Source organism: Candida orthopsilosis (genome assembly GCF_000315875.1).
Source record: "Candida orthopsilosis Co 90-125, chromosome 4 draft sequence".
In the NCBI taxonomy this organism is placed as follows: domain Eukaryota; kingdom Fungi; phylum Ascomycota; class Pichiomycetes; order Serinales; family Debaryomycetaceae; genus Lodderomyces; species Lodderomyces orthopsilosis.
In genome coordinates, this window is record NC_018297.1 from 1,303,545 (window position 1) to 1,326,287 (window position 22,743).

The 22,743-nt window shown below is 37.8% G+C and overlaps 7 protein-coding genes across 7 annotated transcripts; 4 read left to right on the plus strand and 3 right to left on the minus strand. All coding sequences in view use genetic code 12, as the record gives it.

Moving 5' to 3' along the window:
- Positions 1-27: 27 nt before the first annotated feature.
- On the minus strand, positions 28-831 carry CORT_0D06380 (Ura3 orotidine-5'-phosphate decarboxylase; the record flags this gene model as incomplete). Its single annotated transcript, XM_003869558.1, has 1 exon — positions 28-831. One exon carries the CDS (start codon positions 829-831, stop codon positions 28-30), a length of 804 nt encoding a protein of 267 aa, XP_003869607.1.
- Positions 832-973: 142 nt separating this feature from the next.
- On the minus strand, positions 974-5,401 carry CORT_0D06390 (Gea2 ARF GTP/GDP exchange factor; the record flags this gene model as incomplete). The annotated part of the gene is made up of 1 exon (XM_003869559.1): positions 974-5,401. One exon carries the CDS (start codon positions 5,399-5,401, stop codon positions 974-976), a length of 4,428 nt encoding a protein of 1,475 aa, XP_003869608.1.
- Positions 5,402-8,353: 2,952 nt separating this feature from the next.
- CORT_0D06400 (hypothetical protein) lies at positions 8,354-9,535 on the plus strand (the record flags this gene model as incomplete). The annotated part of the gene is made up of 1 exon (XM_003869560.1): positions 8,354-9,535. One exon carries the CDS (start codon positions 8,354-8,356, stop codon positions 9,533-9,535), a length of 1,182 nt encoding a protein of 393 aa, XP_003869609.1.
- Positions 9,536-9,560: 25 nt separating this feature from the next.
- On the minus strand, positions 9,561-10,736 carry CORT_0D06410 (hypothetical protein; the record flags this gene model as incomplete). Its single annotated transcript, XM_003869561.1, has 1 exon — positions 9,561-10,736. One exon carries the CDS (start codon positions 10,734-10,736, stop codon positions 9,561-9,563), a length of 1,176 nt encoding a protein of 391 aa, XP_003869610.1.
- A 389-nt stretch (positions 10,737-11,125) lies between these two features.
- On the plus strand, positions 11,126-12,232 carry CORT_0D06420 (peptidyl-prolyl cis-trans isomerase; the record flags this gene model as incomplete). Its single annotated transcript, XM_003869562.1, has 1 exon — positions 11,126-12,232. One exon carries the CDS (start codon positions 11,126-11,128, stop codon positions 12,230-12,232), a length of 1,107 nt encoding a protein of 368 aa, XP_003869611.1.
- Positions 12,233-12,929: 697 nt separating this feature from the next.
- Positions 12,930-15,989, plus strand: CORT_0D06430 (Chs8 chitin synthase; the record flags this gene model as incomplete). The annotated part of the gene is made up of 1 exon (XM_003869563.1): positions 12,930-15,989. One exon carries the CDS (start codon positions 12,930-12,932, stop codon positions 15,987-15,989), a length of 3,060 nt encoding a protein of 1,019 aa, XP_003869612.1.
- Positions 15,990-20,011: 4,022 nt separating this feature from the next.
- CORT_0D06440 (Pma1 plasma membrane H(+)-ATPase) lies at positions 20,012-22,711 on the plus strand (the record flags this gene model as incomplete). The annotated part of the gene is made up of 1 exon (XM_003869564.1): positions 20,012-22,711. The coding sequence occupies one exon, from the start codon at positions 20,012-20,014 to the stop codon at positions 22,709-22,711; it is 2,700 nt and encodes an 899-aa protein (XP_003869613.1).
- Between the last annotated feature and the right edge of the window lie 32 nt (positions 22,712-22,743).

The following is a 22,743-nucleotide window of genomic DNA, read 5'->3' on the forward strand; positions in this document are numbered from 1 at the left end:
GCTTTGTATATAGTAAAACAAGAATGTTTACTTGCTACCCACTCTCTTCAAATATGCATTCCATCCAGCCTCTTTGTATCTTTTACCTTCAACAACAGGGTCCCTTCCTTTTCCAAATAAACCGCGACCAACAATTATGACATCTGTGCCATTGGATACAACTTCATCAACAGACCGGTACTGCTGGCCCAAATTGTCACCTTTATCATCTAAACCAACACCTGGAGTCATAATTACCCAATCGAAACCCTCGTCGGTGCCTCCCATATAGTTTTGAGCAATGAAACCCATCACAAATTCTTTGTCAGTTTTGGCAATTTCTACTGTTTTTTTGGAATATTCACCATATGCTAAAGAACCCTTAGACGAAAGTTCTGCTAACATCAATAATCCTCTGGGTTCGTTCGTGGTTTCATTAGCCCCCTCCTTCAACCCTTTTACTATTCCTTCTCCGGTGACACCATGCGCATTTGTTAAATCTGCCCATTTTGCAATCTTATAAACTCCCCCAGTGTACTGATTCTTTACAGTGTTTCCAATATCAGCAAACTTTCTGTCCTCAAATATCATAAAATTATGCTTCTTTGAAAGCTCAAGTAGAGGAATAATTGTATCTTCGTATGAGAAGTCATCAATGATGTCGATATGCGTTTTGACCAAGCATATGAAAGGGCCAAGCTTGTCCACTAATGACAAAAGTTCCTTAGTACTTCTTACATCCACTGATGCACATAAATTCGATTCTTTCAGTTCCATCATTTGAAACAACCGGCTTGTGACCGGAGAGGTTGTTGACTCCGACCTTTCACGATAGGATTTGGATGTCACCATTGGTGCTAGAAAGACGTCGGGTTTAGAATGGATTGAAATTTTTTTTTTTCCTCTCAATATACATTTGAAGAGATATATCACAAACAACGAAAACTATAAAATCCATCAGTCTACTTATCATTCTCTTCTCTATTTTGGCTATTCACTGTTCAGCCGGACTCAAATTTGCATCAACATGAACATGTAGCTCCTCACTTAGATGAGGAAATAATTTCTGTACTTTTTCTTTGGTGGTTTGTACAATTTCAGGGTTACTCTTTGATAAAAACCCATTCGTTTGCAAAACCAACAACAAGTTTTTCAAGCTCTCTGAGCTAGATTCTGTCATTTCAGGGGTCAAGGACATCGAGTTAGCAAGATAGAATCTCTCAGTACAATTCAAAAGTTCTACCCACACTTTTCCAATGGTATCAGCATCCGACTTGTCAATCTGCTTCAAAAACACCTTGCAAAGAAGGCGAAATATCTCATTGAATGTTTTATCAAACCCATTGGCTCCGCCCTGAAATACCTCGGACTTAGTTAATTCAGCTAACAAAGGGAAAAGACCATAGTCGAAAATACCACTAAATGTTACTCTATCATTAGCTTCAAAGGATAAAACCGTCGCAGAAAGACTCTTCACTGAATACTCCCTAACTTCCCTGCATGGGTTGAAACATTGATGAGCCAATGCTTGCACCGTTGAGTAGAACAAATCCTGTTTTTGAAATTTTTCTTCTTTCAGCATTACTGCTAGGGAAAAAGTTAAATCAATTGTTTTCTTGGAAAGTGCAACTACCTCTCTGTAGTACAGATCATCAGAATTTTTAACAGCGGAGTGTGCACTTTCACATTCGTATTGCGACCCGATCGCACCTAAGGAAGAAACCTCATCCAAAAGCCCCAAAATAGGAAGAAAATTCTCTGGTGTTATTTCCTGCTTAGAACTTTTAATGAGCGCTTCAAGAAAAGGAACTATATCAAAGGCGTAAGCTTGCAAAGACCCGTAAAATCGCATGGTGTTCCAGTAGGACTCTTCTTTGAGCAATATCTTACAACACCAGGAGTCTTCATCCGTTAACGACATCAAAGGCAGCACGATTTGTGTCCCATGTTTACTTGCAATATCTCTGTCCACAGATCCAGCATGTTTCACGGTAGCAATTAGCTCCTCTTCATCTTTACAGTATCGCAATAAAAGTAATTTGTAAGCAATGATTCTCAATTCACCGAGACCGCTCAATTTGTGGTTTTTGAGTTTTCTTAAAACAATATGCTGTAAATGTTCATCATTCAACAACAAACAAAAGCAAACGCAAGTTTCGAAAATAAATAAAGTTTCCGACTCATACACTCTCTTGACATCTTCAGAATAATCAGGAAGTGCTGAAAGCAACAAGTTTATAAACTTGCGCAAATTAGCCAGTTCACTTTTGGAAATGATTGCAAATATACTGGGAACATTTAATGACTTTAAACAGTCCATAGTTGATATCGTTGATTCAACCTCAATGTCTGTGGGTTCAGGTGGATCATCAGAGTATCCTTTGAGAAACGACGAGAAGGTCGACAAGAGACCAGAATTGTTTAAAGCTTTTGCTTTTTGGATCTTAAAAACAGGAGGGACCTTTGGCAATGGCCCAAGTTGAATCTTTTTCTGAAACTCCAAAAAAATGTTGGGATCAATCAAACAATTCTCAAACAAGTTCATCACAACCTCGATCACCTTGCTCCACGAATCAGTTATTCTGCAGTTTGTTTTCTTGATCAATCTAAATAACATCACAGCTGCCAATTGCGCTTTGAAATTACGTCCAAACCATACTGCCAAATCACTCACAAATAAGTCACCTTTCCTTCCCTCGATTTTAATTTGAGTGATGGGAATTTCAGGACGAATGTTGTCATCAACATAAACCTTTTGCAATATTGTCTTTGATAAATTGCTAGACTCAACCAATTTGCATGTTAATTCATCTATCGCTTCTTCCATGTCGTACGCCAAGCATATATTGAAAATTTTATCCAATGATGACATCAATCTCGTTAATACATGATCATCAGAAGCTTCTTTATAGATGGTCATAATCATGTTGACGATATCATTAAATACTGACCTGAACAACTCCTTGTCGAATTCACATATGGAGGTATTTTCTAAATTCACATGTCCACTTTGGGTGAAATCTTGCGTTGAAATCAAATTATGCCAGACATCATCAAACCATTTCTCAGTCCCATGATGCTCTTCAGGCATGATGATTTCGCGATCTTTTATGGACAGGTATATTTTGGCAAGGTACCAATCAGGGAAATCTTTCCCATTGTATGTACCTCTTAAGTTTCGTTTATAATCGTCCAAGAGCATCTGGCGTTTAACTTGTGGATTATGCAAATCGGTGTTTAGCATAATGATAGAATAGGATAGTATAAAAACAGAATCTTTATCTGGTTTTACTGCTTCTGATTTATCTCCTTCCAGTTTAGTAGTGTCTTCATGGTCAGGGGACGTGGCCGATTTGTTTTCATGCAAACCATCTTTCTGGCACGCGATGTAAACTTGGGCAAACGTTTCAACAATTCGTTCAATTTGTTGGGATTCCCCAGGAAGCCTAAACGTTTTCAACAAGACCCTAAGTGCTTCATCAACCCTCAAGCCTTCAAAATCGAACAATTTGATAAAATGTTGAAGGAGATCTGAGTTGGAAGGCTTGGCTAAAAATTCACCTAGAACTTTCTTGTCTAATCTTCCAGCTTTTGTAAAGAAAAAATTACCAACTTCGCCAACATCTTTTTCATCGCTGATAAAATTCTCCGTTGCCAAGAGTTTGATACCCTCCTTAGGGTTTTTATTGATCACTTCAGTGCACTTGATGAATGCGCTTTTCTTTAACTTCTTCTTGATGTGGTTATTTTCGGACAATTTTTCCTTGTCTAAGGAAAATGTTTTCGATCTTTCATTTACTCCATTTAAAAAATGCAAGATTCCTTCTAGACATAAAGGAGGAACATTCACCGTGGTATTGAGTGCCGATTCTGGCAATGATAATTGACATAGGAACTTAATTGTGTCTACTGAAAGATTCGATTTATCAAAGTCACAATCGTACTCAACGAAAAGTTCGGTGAAGAACGTGGGACTACGTGACCATAGCAAACTCAAAGACTCCAAAAGTAGTTCCTTCGCAATTGGAGATCGGCTTTGTAGATTACCGTTTCTTGCGTGGTCCTTCTTACTGTCTTTTTGCTTGGGCAAAATGGACCTTGAAATCAATATCATGGAAAGCTCAAATTGTGGTTTTAATTCTTTCCCTAAAACAATGGAAACTGTAGAAAATAACTGAAGTGCAGGTTTCAATAACGCCGATGACTCGGTCGTAGTGATAATTTGTAAAATGTGTTTTGACACTGGATCAGCTATCATAGTTAACAAAGACAAGTGTTTCGATATTTGCGACCCGGCAACTTCAACAGCTGTATTGATTAGCGACAAAGCAAATACTCTTGTACTCTCCATATGCTGGTATTGATTGGATGGGGATATGATTGACACCAAGATTCCGAGAAATTCATTGATGCATTTAATTCCAAATGAGGGTTCCAACTTGTTTTCCAACGTTTGTTCTTCTTGGAGCTCCTTATTGACAGCAATTTGCTCTTGAGAGGCATTTGCTTGAATATTCTCAGCTAAGAGTGTACCACCGATAGTATCTTCGGGAAGTTTTGTATCCGAAAAGTTTGTCTGAAGATCAATGGCAATCTCTTTGTCAGGCTCAATGTCTCTAAGTCTACTGAATATTACCACAGTGATCGAAGCTAAGGACATCTCTGCACCCCTTCTTAAAACTTCGCTTCTCTTTTTGTTGCATGCTAAAGATAAGGAAGTCTGCACAATTTCTGACACGCTATCGTCAGGAAGTAAAATTGCGAGGGAACTTTCCATTAATTTTTCCAACAAACGCAATACCCTCAACAAAACGGCATCATCAGAACTTTGTTCTGCCGCTTCAAAACGACAGTGGGTAAGTGAGGATACGATTTGGATCAAAGAATTCTGCAAATTCTTTGACTTTGTCGATACGACACCATAAGTGATAAATTTTGAAATTGAGTTCAATGCAATTCCCGTAACAAATCCTGACGTGGAGGATGACTTTATAACTAGCAAGAACGGTTGAAGGATGGTCAAACTGTCAATGTCAAAAATGTCCTTAGATTCCAATAGAATGGAGCGTAGCTGTAGAAATGACGAAAGTAGTGGATTTCCCTGCAGGTGCTTGGCCATGCTTCCACCCATGCTATTAGCCTCAACACTCTTTTCGTAGTTTGAATTGTGATTGTTGAGAATGGACGATATGTCCAAGCTATCAGAAAAAGTGTCGTCATCGTCTTTCCTTCCAAAAAAGTCTCCTGCATTGAACAATGAAGAAACCCCTCCTGATGACCACCTGTTTGATCGCCTCATCGCCGATACCATAATCATGCATTCATTGACTGCAAGTGTGATAGGATCAATGCTTATGGCATAGCCGTCCTTCCATTTCGAGGTCCCATCCCCGTTTGAAATACCGTTATGATCTAACTCCATTTTCTAAGATGGTCCACACTTTTAATAATTTATATAATGGAAAGTGAGATTATACAGTTCCTCAAGTGCACAAGCGTAAATAATTGTTGGTAATGCTTTTAACGAAGTCTATATAAATTCTTGCCGTAATTGTTGTTATTGTTGCAGGTGAAATATGTTTTGGCTTTTGAGACCAAAAGAAAAAGAAAAAAAAAAATTCAAAAGACACGACACGACCAACAAGAAATGTTGTATAGCTTTCTTTCTTGTCACTAGCAAACTGCGACACAATGTACTAATTATTGCAAAAAGATTAGCTCTGTTTATACACGGACTTATAAACCCTCTATATCCATAGCAACCTACTTCTGCTATATAGCTGTATTGGTTTACAGTGCTTAAGTTCAACCATATTTAGCAAATATTGTTTGTCTTTTACTTCCCCACCTGTAATCTATGTGCGCATAATTTCTAGAGTGTGAATTTGGATGTATTTTAGGTGTATTGCCTCTATTTGGGGTCTCTTCTTTACAACAAAAGCACATATACCGTTCCTCTCAAGGAGCATGTTGTTATCGACAGAATGTTTTGTAACAAAGGTAAGTAATTTTATCCATTTTCCTCTATCCTTTAAGATTGTTGACTGATTTGCACCTTTGAATGCAGGGTTGGACATCCTATCGAGTAAGACCCAAAGCTCTTTGAGCCAATTTACCGTAGCATGTAGCACTTGATTACTCAACTATGCAGTTGTATTCCCTTCAGGGTCGGTACTATTATGATAAATGGGTAGATTCTTCTTGCGATAATGAGATCATGAACTATAGCCCCCCTTCCCCCAATATGACACATTAATGCTAAGGAATTTGCAAGTGCATCCGAGACACTGCTTGATCAGAATCAACACCATTAGCTTCTCTGAAGATAGGCTATCTCAAGGATCTTTTATAGAAAATAAAATAAACTACATAGAGATGTTAGAATACACACGACACTTTTAACTCGTACATTTGACCAAATCATACCATACGCACCTTATGTGTGGGTGTCATGAACCGGTATCATTCCGACCTTTTTGAAAATCATTCCTTTCTCTCCTTGTAATCGTAAATTCCTTTCCATAATTACTTTAACCCTTTGGTGCATCGCCTCCTCCAAACCCGTAGCACTCTACTTCCATTGATGAGTACATTCCCATCTGATCTCTAATCCCATTGATGCATGAACTCCCAACTTGTATTAAATTATCACGTCCATTTCTTCCTTGTGATTGTGACTAATCACTGAACTCCAACGCTTCCTTCTTTCACCAAATTTTCAACCTCACCTCTCTCTCTCTCTCTCAATTCTTCAAAAACGTTTTCTTGAGAAATGGCGTTTATGACCATATGACTGAATTATGTCTAATCCAACCTTTAGCCTCACTACTCGGCCGTTTTGAGTCTTTTTAACCAAAATTAAAATCTTCAAACTAGACTAAAACTTTCAACAAGCAAGTAGATGACACGTCCCTTTTACATAGTTCTTTTGGGTTCCACTTAAAGCGGGTCACTTATTATCCACTCCCCTAACCCGTCATCGGAGAAGTTGCTGAAAAGGTAGTTGTTGTCTCAGTTGTCTTGTGGAATCAAAAGTCTACCTTTGCTGCTCAAGATTATGAAGTGTTCTTGGGATTTCAGTGACCCATCGGAGACGATTTTGTAGGTGCATGTAGATGTGATGTGTGTTTTTAGATGATTGTGATTGCACCCAGAGCTGTAATTGTTTGTTATTGTGGACTTGAATGAGTGGTTGTGGTAATTGAATGCAAAGATACCAAAAAAAAAAAGAATTTTGGCAGCCAATTTTTTCCTAATTGTGAATTTCAATTTCGATCATAAGTCGATAACAAAATCTTAAATCCGCTAAAATATATCCACTGCAAAAAGAACTCAATTCCACTTGTAACTCCGTTAATAGAATTTGTAAAGATTGCAGTCAACCGCTTCAAGTTTTTGGGTGTGTATCGGAAAGCTATATAAACTATCACCTTTTCATGATCTCTTCAATTTATAGAAAGTGCGCAAGTCCAACACGTCAAAGAATAAAATTTGCACTTCATTGACATTTCAAATCTTATTTATCCGTGTTGCGGCCACCGGCTCTTCCACCACAATTGAAAAATACAGGAAAAACTGGAATTGCAATCAACCATAATGGGTACTTTTTGCGTTGTTGAGACAGGTGTTCAAATAATTAACCAGCAAGATAAAACATAAGCCCAATTCTTGTTCAAGGCATTGTGGACTAATCAATATTACTTGTAGTTCACCCATCTCTCAATGGCAATTTACCCTGACCTAGACTCGAGCATCTCTTTCACTTTGGAGAAATCCGTATTCCACAATGCTCATGCTGTCTTAATATACTAGTCAACAAGAGGGGAGGTATCTGTTTTGGAGTGTCTCTCCGAGCTTCGTTCTGATTATGTATGCTCCTGAAGGTTCTTCCATAGATGGCGATGGAGCAACCAAGAAAAAGCTTTTAAGTCAGCAAGCTCATTTTTTGACGCACCTTATACCAGTCCATCATATATACAGCTGTAGTAACTCCAATACCAGTGCCAATTGACTTCGATCATTTGTTCATAACATGATCTATGAATTGCGCCTTTGAGGAGAATTTAGCTCAACAACTGTCTTTTCGAATACAGATTAATAATGTGCCACGTATCGTTACTGGTAGGTCTAATGTTTTCCGATACCATTGATAGTTTGAAGCTATCCATGTTTCAAGACTTTGATGCAACATTTGATTTAATCGTAGGAAAGTTATCGATTTTTTTTTAATTGGTGAAAAAATTCAAATCTTTAATACCCAGTTTCAAAGTAAGCTATACCGGTTGACCATTTGCCATTGTGGAAGAAAAGACCTGAAAGAAGTTTGCATGACGCAGAGCTATTGTTACAGTTAATATTTAAAATTAACGTAATAATGACGTCGATAGCACCAACAAGACACCCAGAAGCTGCTATACCAACAACTACGGCAACAAAGCGTCATAACACAACAAAACATAGATCTGAGAGTGTCATCACCCCTGCTCCAACAGCTAATACCAGTACCAGTAAAAGGGCTTCAAAAGGCGGATTGGAACAGTATGTCAAATTATCAATTAGGTTACTACCTCCGGGCCTCAAGGAAGACGAATTTCTAAATCAAATGGCAAATATTTATCCTCATCATGCCTCGAAAATACATCTTCACTACTTTGTTCAGGGTTCATATCCACTGACTCCGTTTGAGCTTCCTATTTATAGCAGGGCGTATGTCAGCTTCAGAAATGTCCCCGATTCATCCGAATTTCATTCCTTTGTGAAAAACAAACCTTTTCAGGATGAGAAGGATTCTATTATTCCAATTGTGGAAAAGTCAGTTTTCCAAAAGATGACAACGTCTGAAAATTTTAGTATATTGAAAAGGGAGTCACAAGTCGATAAGAATTCCAGTCGTTTGGAAGATGACGAAATTTATAAAAAGTTTCTCCTATATTTAGATAAAGGATTGGATGACTTTGATCTAAAAAGGATTCATAAATCATTGAACAAGAGGCACAAAGAGGAAATTAGTAAGGACCAATCAGTACCGCTCTCGAAAGGTAGCCAGCATAAAAAGGACACCAAGAGTAAGAATTCAGCTAAAGGAAAGGAAAAGGACAAGCAAAAGAAACCAAAAGCGAAGACAAAACAGAACGCAAAGAAGAAGGAGAAGGAGAAGGAGAAGGAGAAGGAGAAGGAGAAGGAGAAAGAAGATGGACAAGACGCCGATAAAGGTTTAGAAAAGGGAAAGGAAAATGAGAATAAAAAGAGGAAGAAGAAGAGAAAAAGACGGGCTCAAGAGCAGGGAACTACTGGTGAGGCGACAGCCGGTAAAGATGCGAGCAAAGACGAGAAGGTGCCTACCACTGCTAAAGCCCCCGAAAACAAGAAAGACGTATCAGGTGGTTCCAAGTCTCGCCTGAGACAACGCAATCGAAAGAGAGGAGGAGAACGGAAAGAAAGTGGCATCACAAAGCATGAGGATGAACCAGCATCTAGTTTGAAGGAACTCAAACCAATAAAGATATTAAGTAAAAAATCCAAGCAGGAAACTAGTGAAGCTAACGTCAAAAACTAGATCTACACAATATGAATAGAGAATACTAGATCTTCCTGAAATAATAGTCTTTGAACGACGACCAAGCAAGTCTCCACTCTGGTTGCTGTAAGTTGGTATTCAATACATCAAAGTCATGTTTTTCCAATCTTTTCAAATATAGACTCGTGGGGATGCCCACCATCAAAGGAGTGAAAATTGCATCGGGTATATTACCTCTCCATTTTTTGGCAAAAGCTCGGAAATTTTTATCATTTGAATGCATGCTGACTACTTGTCCTACCTCCTTCTTGAAGTCATTTAATTTTTTATTTGCCGTCAACATGTGATCGTTTGCAACAATCGCTGTATCATAAACAACCAGATTCAATTTGTTTTTCAAGTCCTGTTCATCTTTTGGATCGGTTATATGTCCTTGAAATAATCTCAAAACACTCTCCTGAGATATATCATGATTATTCATAACATCAACTGGAAGTGGCACTTGGTTTCTCGTCGACGCATAATACCTCAATCCAGTAATCATTGCCGCTATGGCTGTTGCCTGGCCTATATGAGCTGCAATATCCGTAACGAGTGATTGTAAAATGGGGGAATTTTGTAATAGTTGAATCGATGATGGAGATATAGACGGAGATAGCAACACTTGTTGGGTCAAATAATTGAGTTGAGAATAAGTTCCTTCACCATAACTGCATATTTCATTAGTGGTGTCAAACGACGCATTATTTTTTATAAAGGAACGTTTAGTTTGTAAATACTTTTGCAAGTAAGACAAATCTATATTCATATTATTTCTCAACCCGTCTCTTAGTAAAATAGCAATTGGTTCACCCAAATCTTGCAGACTATTTGGATCATCTGTGAACACTCGTAGTAACAAATCACTCCAAAATTTGAATTTCAAATCTGCAGTTGACACCCCCAAAGTTTGGGTCATTTGCCTTGATGCCATGGATGCTCGAGATTGTACATTCTTCCCACCTTCATTAATCTTGCTAATTTCAAGGTTGAATGCTCTAATAGCTAAAAATGTATTTCGAGCTGGTTCGGGGATGTATTGAGCCAAGAGGTATGAGGATCGATCACTCTTTTCCAATATTTGATTGATACTTTCCACCGAGTTATGAAGAAGTGAATTGTAACTTGTACTGGAGTACCTAGTAAAAGCTATACAATTTGGAACTGCTTTGAGGGATGTTTTCACTCGGTTGACAAGCATTTGTAATATTCTTTGATGGGAATATATTCATCTGGCTAATACCCTCTCTATATTAAAGTGCATTCCATATTCTATTGAGAAAAAAAAAAAACTGCAAAGCGGATTATCAACATTGAAAGAAAAGTGAGAAAGATATCATAAAGTTAAGAAGGTGACTTTTTACAGTTGGGACGTCGGCATGAGAGTGAGTGCATTATTAGGCAATAGTTGCGCAGCTAGTGTGTTGTTCGATAATAACACTTCTTTAAGTACTAATTTCCCATCGTAATCTCTTGCACTTAAATATTCAAACTACAATCCCTAGTCACGTGCGCATGACTTGTACTCTTTTTCTCTTATTTCCGTGTCTCATCTCTCTCTGCAATAATTTTTGAACAACTACTTTGAGAATGAAAATCGAATCACTTGGACCTAAGGTGTACTTAGACGTCAGTATTGATTCCAAACTAGTTGGACGTATTGTACTAGAGCTATATGATCAACAAGCTCCAAAATCAACTAACCGATTTCTCGAGCTATGTCGTGGCGAAAAAATTACAGACCAAACATTTCATTCCTACAAAGGTATTCACTTTGACAAGGTGATCAAAAACTTCGTCATACAAGCACAAGAGATAAGCAATGACACACTGAAAAGCAACAATGGCCGATCTGGGCCCCTTCAAGAGGAAAATTTATGTGAAAGCTGTCCCACATTTAGCCTTTGTTGGGTTAATAATGACGTGAAAGATACTGGTGATCAATTCTTCATTACTACGTTTCCCCAACCTCATTTGGCAAACAAACACACGGTATTTGGTCATGTAGTACATGGGAAATCTGTGGTTAGAGAAATTGAGAGAGTGAGCACAACTTCACAATATGAACCGACCGTTCCCGTCGTTATTGAATCTTGTGGCGAATGGGATGAATCTATGGATATACCAATCTTCAATGCTAGTTACGATCAAGTTGGTGGTGACGTTTACGAAGAATATCCCGACGATGACCAAACAATTGAAGAAGACTCTTCGGAATCTGCCTACACGGCTATAGAACGAATTAAAGAAAGTGGAACAATTTTGTTCAAAAGGGGAGATAAAGAGCAAGCCTATTTGAAATGGAGAAAGTGTTTACGTTATATTGTTGAGTTTGATCCAGATCAAGAACAGAGTCCCGAGTATTTTAGAAAGTTCAAAGAAGTAAAGAAAAAGGTTTATTTGAATTTGAGTTTAGTGGCCTCACAATTGAAGCAATTTGCTGACTCAATCAAGTATTGCACCTTTCTTTTGGAATCGGATGATGTTTCAGAACAGGAAAAGGCAAAGGCGTGTTTCAGGAGGGGTCTGGCTTACTTTGAAATGAATAAGTTGGAGTCATCACTCGCTGATTTGAAGGTAGCACATAATATTCTACCTGATGATGGACTCATACTGAAGAAGATGCATGATGTAGAAACTGCATTGGATGTCAAGAAACAGAAAGAAAAGTCAAAGTATGCAAAATTTTTTGGTTAAGAGTTTGGTAAGTATCATTAGCTTTGTATATAGTAAAGTAATTAATGCGAATGTAGTGTCCATTGAACGAAGAATCTCTCATCCTGGTCTTGCCTAGTGGGTGTGGTTGTTAGTTAGTTAGCTAGCTAGTGTATATATACGCATATAGTGTAAGAGTGTGGCTATATCTATTTCGTAATTGAAGTGTTGCATATCCCTTTGTTTGTATCTTTCCTAATCAAGACAATTGATAAATAAACACAATATACAAAAATAGATTTCAACAACAACAACAACAACTATGAAACTGTAACACAAATGAGTTCTATATTTATTTACACCCACTTATATTACCCAATTTGGAACATGTATACTTAAACAGTGAGATCTAAACTAAACAGTTTTGAAAAAGATGTCTTTTTAGTGGCTACTCTGGTACCATTTTGAAAAATCATCATTATTATCACTAGCATTAGCACAGGGGTATTTATCTTTGGTATCTTTGGTTCTTACCTTATTCAGTCAAGTTTCAGTATAGCACTGGTTGAGTGACATATTAGACCTCATTACAAAGAAGGAGTAACATTGAGACCCTTGGGCGTACTCATCGAAAAGCCACGACAACCATTTTTTATTTTATATATACGACGTTTCAAACTTGGCATAAGCCCAATATCACTATAAAGCCACCATCCTAAATTTGAAGGGCTGATTTATAATGTCACACAACCCATTTGAGTATGTTTCAGATGACGACTTATTTGATGATATAGACACAGTACATCCAACAACATCAAATGTGGAATACAACCAAGGCTACCGCCACCCCCAAGTACCACCAATTGAAAGAACACCTTCACTTAGTGACAAAAGTCTGTTTCAGGCCAACTCACGTCAATTAAATGCTCACAAGGAAGAAGGGTACAGACATACTACCAACTCCTCATTCGGTACAGTTGTCAATGAAAACTACCATGAAAAATACAATGTTCCTGATGATGATGATGATGATGATGATATGTTTGACTACGAAGTCCCCAAAGAGGAGAAAACGGTTTCTTTCAATAACGATTTGAAATATCCTCCACTTGCATACAATCCTGGCTTGGATAATCCATTTTATGAAAACTATGAAGATTATGGCACAGACCATGACCGTTTAGTTTATAATATGAATCATCCATCCTTTTCAACCGGTGAAGATTACCTTATAAATCCACTTGTCGATACAGAATATGAAGACGATGAGGATTTTGACATTTATGGTGATGATGATAGTTTGTTCTCGGGAGTCGATGGTGATATCTTGAGAAGAAACACCACCATAAATAGAGGAAGAGTTGGTAACTCCATCAAAAAGACTAAAAGTCGAGGATCCACCATTACTTTTGACGATGACGACAAGAGTTCCAATCTAAAGTATACAAAGACAATAAAGAAGGCGAGGCTCATCAATGGTAACTACATCATAGACGCCCCAGCTCCAAAAGCTCTTCTCGACACATATTGCAAGAAGGTTGGTGATATCGGAAGAGAAATGTCCTTTTTAAGGTATACCGCTGCCACTTGCGGGCCCTCAAATTACATCAAGTACAAGTACAATCTACGTCAAGTACTTTATGAGCCTCGTCGAGAGACCGAAATAATGGTTTGTATCACCATGTACAATGAAGATGAAATACTTTTGGCGAGAACATTGAAGGGAATTTTTGACAATATAGAAGATTTAAGGAAAAGATCTGACCCAGCTTGGGGTGATGATTCGTGGAAAAAAGTTGTTGTTTGTATTGTCAGTGATGGACGCATTCATTTGAACAAAAGAACTCAAATTCTTTTATCAGCACTTGGATTGTTTCAAGATGGGTATGCGAAATCCAAAATTAACGACAAACCAGTGAAAGCACATATTTATGAATACACCTCCACGGTTGGGATTGATACCATCAACGATCATGTTCATTTGACCCCCAATTCAATGCCAGTGCAATTCTTGTTTTGTCTCAAGGAGAAAAACTCACGAAAGATTAACTCTCATCGTTGGTGTTTCCAAGCATTTGCACCAATTTTGAACCCAAAAGTGGTGATGCTATTGGATTGCGGTACCAAACCATCCAAGGATGCATTCTTTTATCTCTGGCGAGCATTCAAAGATCCAAATGTTGCCGGTGCTTGTGGTGAAATGAGGGCATCATTGGGAACTGGTAAACGATTATTGGCAAATCCGTTGGTTGCTGCTCAAAACTTTGAATACAAAATTTCCAATATTTTGGACAAACCAATGGAGAGTGTGTTTGGGTTTATCTCGGTGTTGCCGGGAGCTTTCAGTGCTTATAGATATGAAGCTCTATTGAATGTCAACGGGAAAGGACCACTAGAGAAATACTTCAAAGGAGAATATTTGGACTTAAATAGTCAAGTGAATGACCCTGAAGATGATGAAAAAGAGATTAAGGAACGAAATTTTCAAGAAGCTGGAATTTTCACATCAAATATGTATTTAGCCGAGGATAGAATTTTGTGTTTTGAATTGGTTGCCAAACAAAATCACAAGTACATGTTGCGGTATGTCAAGGAGGCAAAAGCAGAAACCGATGTTCCTGAAAGCATTGATGAGTTTGTTTTGCAAAGAAGAAGATGGTTAAATGGATCGCTATTTGCCGCGGCATATGCAGTCTTCCACTGGACTAAACTTTGGCGTTCAAATCATTCGCTTTTACGAAAATTGTTCTTACAGTTGGAGTTTTATTATCAATTGGTTACACTTTTAGTTTCTTGGTTTTCATTAGCATCATTTTTCCTTGTTTTCAGAATATTGACTGCTAATTTGGGTGCTAAAGATATGCATTTCGAAACAGGTAAATATTTGGCAATAATTTTCTTATGGATTTACGTTGGATCAATTGTGTGTACTTTTGTTTTGGCTTTTGGGAACACGCCTCGTGGTACTAGGAAATTTTACCAAGTGATTGCTTATCTTTTCGCAATCATGATGGCGTATTTGATTTTTGCTGCTATTTTTCTTGCTGTTCATACGGCTCAAGCAATCATCAAGGACCACAAGGATGATTTCACAGCGTCAATGGTGTTTACCAATACCAAATTTAGAGATTTAGTGGTGTCGGTGGTGTCAACATACACATTGTACTTTGTCGGTGCTTTCATTTATGGGGAGCCAAGTTTTATGTTTACATCATTTGTTCAATATGTTTTGTTATCTCCCACTTACGTTAACGTGCTCAACATTTATTCATTTTGCAATATTCATGATGTTTCATGGGGTACAAAGGGGGTTGAGCGAGCAAAAGATTTAGGATCGGCAAAATCAATGGGTGAGGATAAGGATAATATTTTGTTAATTGCTCCTGATACTAATGAAGGACTCAGTGATACCTATTTGGATAAAGTGGAGCAACTTAGAAGTATGCCTCCAGAAGAAGTAGACATTGTCAAGTCAAGACTGATTAAAGATGACTCATACTATGCGTTTGTTCGTACAATTACCGTCTTGGTGTGGATGCTCACAAATGCCATATTAATTGCCATTGTTCTAGATGCAGCTGGAGTTGGATTACTCACCAATAAATCTTCAACCAACTCTGATGGTTCTATTTCAGGTAATTCAGAAGTGTTCTTAACCATCATTTTGTGGATTGTTGCTGGAATGGCTGTTTTCAGATTTGTTGGTGCTATTATATACCTAATTTTGAAAGAGTTTAGACCATTGAAATGGAAATTGAGAGCCCTGAGGGAAAACAAACGAATGAGAAGTCAGGAATGAGCATTGTGGTTTTATAGAAAATTATGGTAATTATTGATTGGTAAGTAACGAGTTAAAGTTGTATAAGGGTAATTACAAACTGGTTTAGTTCGAAAACAACTTTAAAATATTTCTCATATGGGTAGGAAGCTGTAAAATAACGATTGTATAGTACAGTTGTAATTGAAGTAAAAAGATATCAATAAAACAACACATGTTATCTTGTGTATTAAAATTTGTTCAAAAATTGATGCAAAATTCAAAAACAAGCAAAAGAAATAATTTGCAACCAAAATTATCTCCCACACTACAAGTCACATTTTACGTCTCTTCATCCTTCCATTCTCATAGATGTGCTCCTGCCCCCCCTTGACAGCGTCTATAGCAACCTATAATATAACTACAATCGAGATTTGTTTAGAGTGGAACCAGCAGTTGTATTCCTTTGTGGCCACTACAACAGAAGTATCCGGGAATGAAACCGACCGATACGAAAGCAAGAGTGGCAAATTGAAGACTTCATATTTAGATCCGTACATCTCGGAAATAACATTCTACATCGATGATTAAACGCCTTTTCAATTTTTTATATGAAGCTATAAATCCGATTTAAAGAGTTTAACTCCGAATTATTATTATAACTGACGGACAAAAAGAGTTCTAGCATGTACACTACTAATGCTCTTATAACCGAGGAGAAAGGTCGTGTGTACATCAAAACGTTTACCGTTTTGTTTTATTTTTTTATTTTTTTACTTTTCAGTATTGCATCCATATGTACACAAACTTCATTACACCAAAATTGTGGTTGGTGCAAAAAGAGAATGGAAAAAGTTTTATGTTTCACCGGCCGTTGTGGTCCCGGAGTATTACTTATCTAGAAGAGGATGTATGCAATTGGATGAAATTTTGAAAGTTTTGAAATAGTTGTCGGACACCAACCACCACAAAGACGGAAGTTCTGTTAGAAAGTAAGGTACAGTCAAAATGAATTCAAATGAGTACCAAGAAAAGAGGAAGGTTGATGTGGAAGGCAGGTGGGGTATATTTTATAGAAATGTAGATGTATGTAACTAGGGAGTCAATGGAGGTTATCAAAATTGTCATAGACCTTGTAGCTTGTAAGACGTTGGAATGGTATTTCCTCCACTTATATCCCCCATTGCTCCACTTCGTCCCCCCTCACATGTTCACGAAACGAAAAATAAAAGAAGATAAACCATAAACACATTGATTTGGTACAAAGAGTTACACAAGGGAGCTGATAATTTGTGACGACATCACGTCAACTCTCGTGTGCTTTTAAGATTTGTCATTGGTTTGTTTTTTGTAAATGGGCTAACATACATCTTTGCTTCGTTATTAAAAAATTAGGAACTCAAGAGAATAAAGTCTGATGTGCTCTGGGTAATCCAAGAGTTACCGCCTTATCTAGTTCTCTCAGTGAGCTGATTGGGTCTAGGCGGCTAGATGACCAGAAGGAGATACTAAGTAGAGACGATAGAGAAGAAAGGAGGCAATCAGCCCGAGAGAAATGTGGGACAAAATATCAACGCATAGAAAACGGCTAACATGAAAATCTAAAAACAAACAAACAAAAAAAAGAAATAAGCCGGTAGCACCAATAACAACAATAGGGCTGGCTATAACCCTAAGGGGACCTGCTTTTTGCTATCTTTCCAGCCATTCCTTAGACAAGTGGACAAACCAGTAAACCATTAACAAGCCAAGTTGATGGTGATGATGCGCATGGTAATAATGGGGAGATACAGACGATAGTCATGGATATATTGTCTTATTTGAAAGCGACAAACTTTTACGGCAATATTCGGTTCCAAAGCCTACTTTTCGGATCGATATGTATAAACATGCACTTAATAACGTAAAACCAAAAATTTTCTAGCTACAACCGCTTTGCCTGCTGTATCGGGTATTAGAATAAAGGGAAAGATACAGAGCATAAGGTGTGCCTGATAATGTATTTGCGATGTAGTTATCATATATTCCCTTGGTGTAAAAGAGCTGGGTTTGTGTGATGCTTGGTCTCCTTGTAGATGTATGTTACGATTCCTCTTTCCGACGTAATCTGCAAGATAAATAAACAAAACAGGAGGGCATTACTTGCTCAAGAAGACGTCATATATAATACGAAAGTGCTGTATGTACAAACTGTGGCTCACCACTTGGTTGCCAGTCAAAAGTTTACACGAAGGACCAAATTGACATCGGGCGGAAGTCGTTTTGTGCTTATTGCAGCTTCTGCTGGTCCTGAACTCTTACTGCTGGTTTGTTTATTGATCCTAAGGCGCTTATAACCTTGTCTCAATGATATAGCCGATCGGAGATATAACCGGAATAACAAGACAAACAAAAAACACTGGAATTTATTGTAACTATAAAATTTCTGCCTTACTATTTCCAAAGGGTGTGTGGTTTGTGTTTTCTACTAAATAACAAGAGTTTGTAGAGTGAAACTCGGCGTTAATACAAAGAGGTAACATAAAAAGAAGTATGTAACACAATCGGCTATTATGGGAATAGGAAAAATATGTCGTGTAACCAAGGCCAAATGTTTAGTTTTTGTGTACCAAAAATGAGGGAATTTATTTTTATAATTTTTTTCCATTTTGTGCACAGGTACACATACACACACAAACAATAAATCAACAGAATTTCAATGGAACATCGCTAGTAAAAGAGGAGAAAAATTTGTAAAACCAGATATCGATCTCAAAGTTAATTACGATATATAGAGAGCGTGGGAATAGTACAATGGTATTGGAGATCTAAAATAGGAATGAGGTCTGAAATATATGTATATATATATATGTATACCTATACAAAGGAAAAGAATGAGGATAGCTCGTATGTTATTTCATCATTGCTATTTCTCTCTCTTCTTTCTTTATCTATTCATCTTATTCATCTCTCTGAAAGTATAAGCACTTAAAGTTTACATTTTAGTTTGCTACCTGTTACTTGTTATATTTTTCTATTCAGCGGCTAAATAAACAATGCAATGAAAATAAATAACATTGTGGTTGTTATATTTTTTTATTTTTCTTGTATAAGGAAATATCAAAACATTAGCAAACAATAGAATGCAGAATGAAGCTGCACAAAGTAGCCTTCCCAATAAAAGCTCTACTAGTTACTTGTTTGGCAGAAATTCAAAACAATATTGGAATTCTAGATTAAGAGAAAGTATAAACAAAAGGCAAAAGCAAAAGCAAAAGTAGACAAGGAAAAAGAAATTCAACAAACAGTTTAGTAAAGGTCGTTCATTTCTTTTCACAAGGGAAGGAGTTTAACCGCTCCCAACTTTGTTTCCTCGTACACCTCACCAGCTGGTATTTTTCATGCAATAGCAACTGAATGAAACTGAACGTAAATTGGTTCAGTTAGAGACGTGTGTATATGGTCATTTTGTTGTGCAATGTGTGTATGTGTGTTGGTGTCGGTCTTCGTTGGTGCGCTGTTTGTGTAATTATTAGCCAGTAATAATAATAAGCGTGTGTGTGTATATGTATTATTAAGCCGATGGGTTAAGGTTGGAAAAATGGGTTTATATTTAAGCCAAATTGCAGATTTAGTTACGCAAAATATCCCACTTGTATGACAAAAGAGTAGCTAGTACCCGATTATCCCTATTGTGTATCTTTGACTTTTCTACCACCACTAGGCTTTTTAGTGTCATATTATTCAACTAAACCCATCGTTTCTTTTTATTTACATTACTACTCTTATTGTTATCCCAATTATCCAATGCAATTGCAAATGGTTATTTTATTATTCTATTTTATTTTAATTTTTTTTTTTTTTTTAATTGGCATTAAAAATCTCTCAATTCTAAATTCAACGATCCAAAGCGGTTGTTGTTCTTTTTTAAAAAGACGATAGATTTCCCTTAAAATTTTTCCAACTTTTCACATCTCTTTCTTTCTTTCTTTCTACTTTAGTTTCTATTTCACTCATTTTCCCATTCTTATTTTTTTTCTTCATATTTCAGTTAGTTAGTCTTTAAAGAAAAAAAGAAATCAAGAATGAGTGCTACTGAACCAACTAATGAAAAGGTTGACAAAGCCAACGCATCTGACGAAGATGACGCCGATATTGATCAATTGGTTGAAGAATTGCAATCTCACCACGGATTAGGAGGTGATGATGACGAGGAAGAAGAGGAAGATGACGGAGGTTCTTTCAAAGCCGTTCCGGAGGAATTGTTGCAAACTGACCCAAGAACCGGTTTAACCGAAGATGAGGTCCACAAGAGAAGAAAGAGATATGGTTTGAATCAATTGGCTGAAGAAAACGAAAATATGGTTTTGAAATTCGTTATGTTCTTTGTTGGTCCAATTCAATTCGTTATGGAAGCCGCTGCTGTTTTGGCTGCTGGTTTGGAAGATTGGGTCGATTTCGGTGTTATCTGTGCCTTGTTGTTGTTGAATGCTTTTGTTGGTTTCATCCAAGAATACCAAGCTGGTTCTATTGTCGAAGAATTGAAGAAATCTTTGGCCAACACTGCTTTGGTTGTTAGAAATGGTCAATTGTCTGAAATTGCCGCCAACGAAGTTGTTCCAGGTGATATTTTGCAATTAGAAGATGGTGTTGTTATTCCATGTGATGGTAGAATTGTCTCTGAAGACTGTTTGTTGCAAGTTGATCAATCTGCTATTACTGGTGAATCTTTGGCTGTTGACAAGAGACACGGTGACAACTGTTACTCTTCGTCTACCGTCAAGACTGGTGAAGCCTTCATGCTTGTTACTGCTACTGGTGACTCCACTTTCGTTGGTAGAGCCGCTTCCTTGGTCAACAAGGCTTCAGGTGGCTCCGGTCATTTCACTGAAGTTTTGAACGGTATTGGTACTACTTTGTTGGTTTTCGTTATTGTTACTCTTTTGGTTGTCTGGGTTGCTTGTTTCTACAGAACCGTTAGAATTGTTCCAATCTTGAGATACACTTTGGCCATCACCATTATTGGTGTTCCAGTTGGTTTGCCAGCTGTCGTTACCACCACCATGGCTGTCGGTGCTGCTTACTTGGCTAAGAAGCAAGCTATTGTCCAAAAATTGTCTGCTATTGAATCATTGGCTGGTGTCGAAATCTTGTGTTCTGATAAGACTGGTACTTTGACCAAGAACAAATTGTCATTGCACGAACCATACACTGTTGAAGGTGTTGAACCAGATGACTTGATGTTGACTGCTTGTTTGGCTGCTTCTAGAAAGAAGAAGGGTTTGGATGCTATTGACAAAGCTTTCTTAAAATCTTTGATCAGCTACCCAAGAGCTAAAGCTGCTTTGCCAAAATACAAGGTTATTGAATTCCAACCATTCGACCCAGTTTCCAAGAAGGTTACCGCTATTGTTGAATCACCAGAAGGTGAACGTATTATTTGTGTTAAAGGTGCTCCATTATTCGTCTTGAAGACTGTTGAAGATGACCACCCAATCCCAGAAGATGTCCATGAAAACTATCAAAACACTGTTGCTGAATTTGCTTCAAGAGGTTTTAGATCTCTTGGTGTTGCCAGAAAGAGAGGTGAAGGTCACTGGGAAATCTTGGGTATTATGCCATGTATGGATCCTCCAAGAGATGATACTGCTGCCACTGTTAACGAAGCTAGAAGATTAGGTTTGAGAGTTAAAATGTTGACTGGTGATGCCGTTGGTATTGCTAAGGAAACTTGTCGTCAATTGGGTCTTGGTACCAACATTTACGATGCCGACAGATTAGGTTTATCTGGAGGTGGTGACATGGCTGGTTCCGAAATTGCTGACTTCGTTGAAAATGCCGATGGTTTCGCTGAAGTTTTCCCACAACATAAATATAACGCTGTTGAAATCTTACAATCCAGAGGTTACTTGGTTGCTATGACTGGTGATGGTGTTAACGATGCTCCATCATTGAAGAAGGCTGATACTGGTATTGCTGTCGAAGGTGCTACTGATGCTGCTCGTTCAGCTGCCGATATTGTTTTCTTGGCTCCAGGTTTGTCTGCTATCATTGATGCTTTGAAGACTTCAAGACAAATTTTCCACCGTATGTACTCATATGTTGTTTACCGTATCGCTTTGTCATTGCACTTGGAATTGTTCCTTGGTTTGTGGATTGCTATTTTGAACCACTCCTTGAACATTGATTTGGTTGTCTTTATCGCTATTTTCGCTGATGTTGCTACCTTGGCTATTGCTTATGATAACGCTCCATATGATCCAAAACCAGTTAAGTGGAACACTCCAAGATTGTGGGGTATGTCTATTGTTTTGGGAATCATTTTGGCCATTGGTACCTGGATTACCTTGACCACTATGTTCTTGCCAAAGGGTGGTATTGTTCAAAACTTCGGTGGTCTTGATGGTATTTTGTTCTTGCAAATCTCCTTGACTGAGAACTGGTTGATTTTCATCACCAGAGCTCAAGGTCCATTCTGGTCATCTATCCCATCATGGCAATTGTCTGGTGCCGTCTTGATTGTTGATATCATCGCTACCATGTTCACTTTGTTCGGATGGTGGTCACAAAACTGGACGGACATTGTCACTGTTGTCAGAGTCTGGGTTTGGTCATTCGGTGTATTCTGTGTTATGGGTGGTGCTTACTACATCATGTCTTCCTCAGAATCATTCGACAATATCTGTAACGGTAGACCAAGAAAGCCACAAAGAGACCACAGATCATTGGAAGATTTCCTTGTATCTATGCAAAGAGTTTCTACTCAACACGAAAAATCAACTTAAGCTTATCGCAAAGAGTTTTGATGATTATGTTT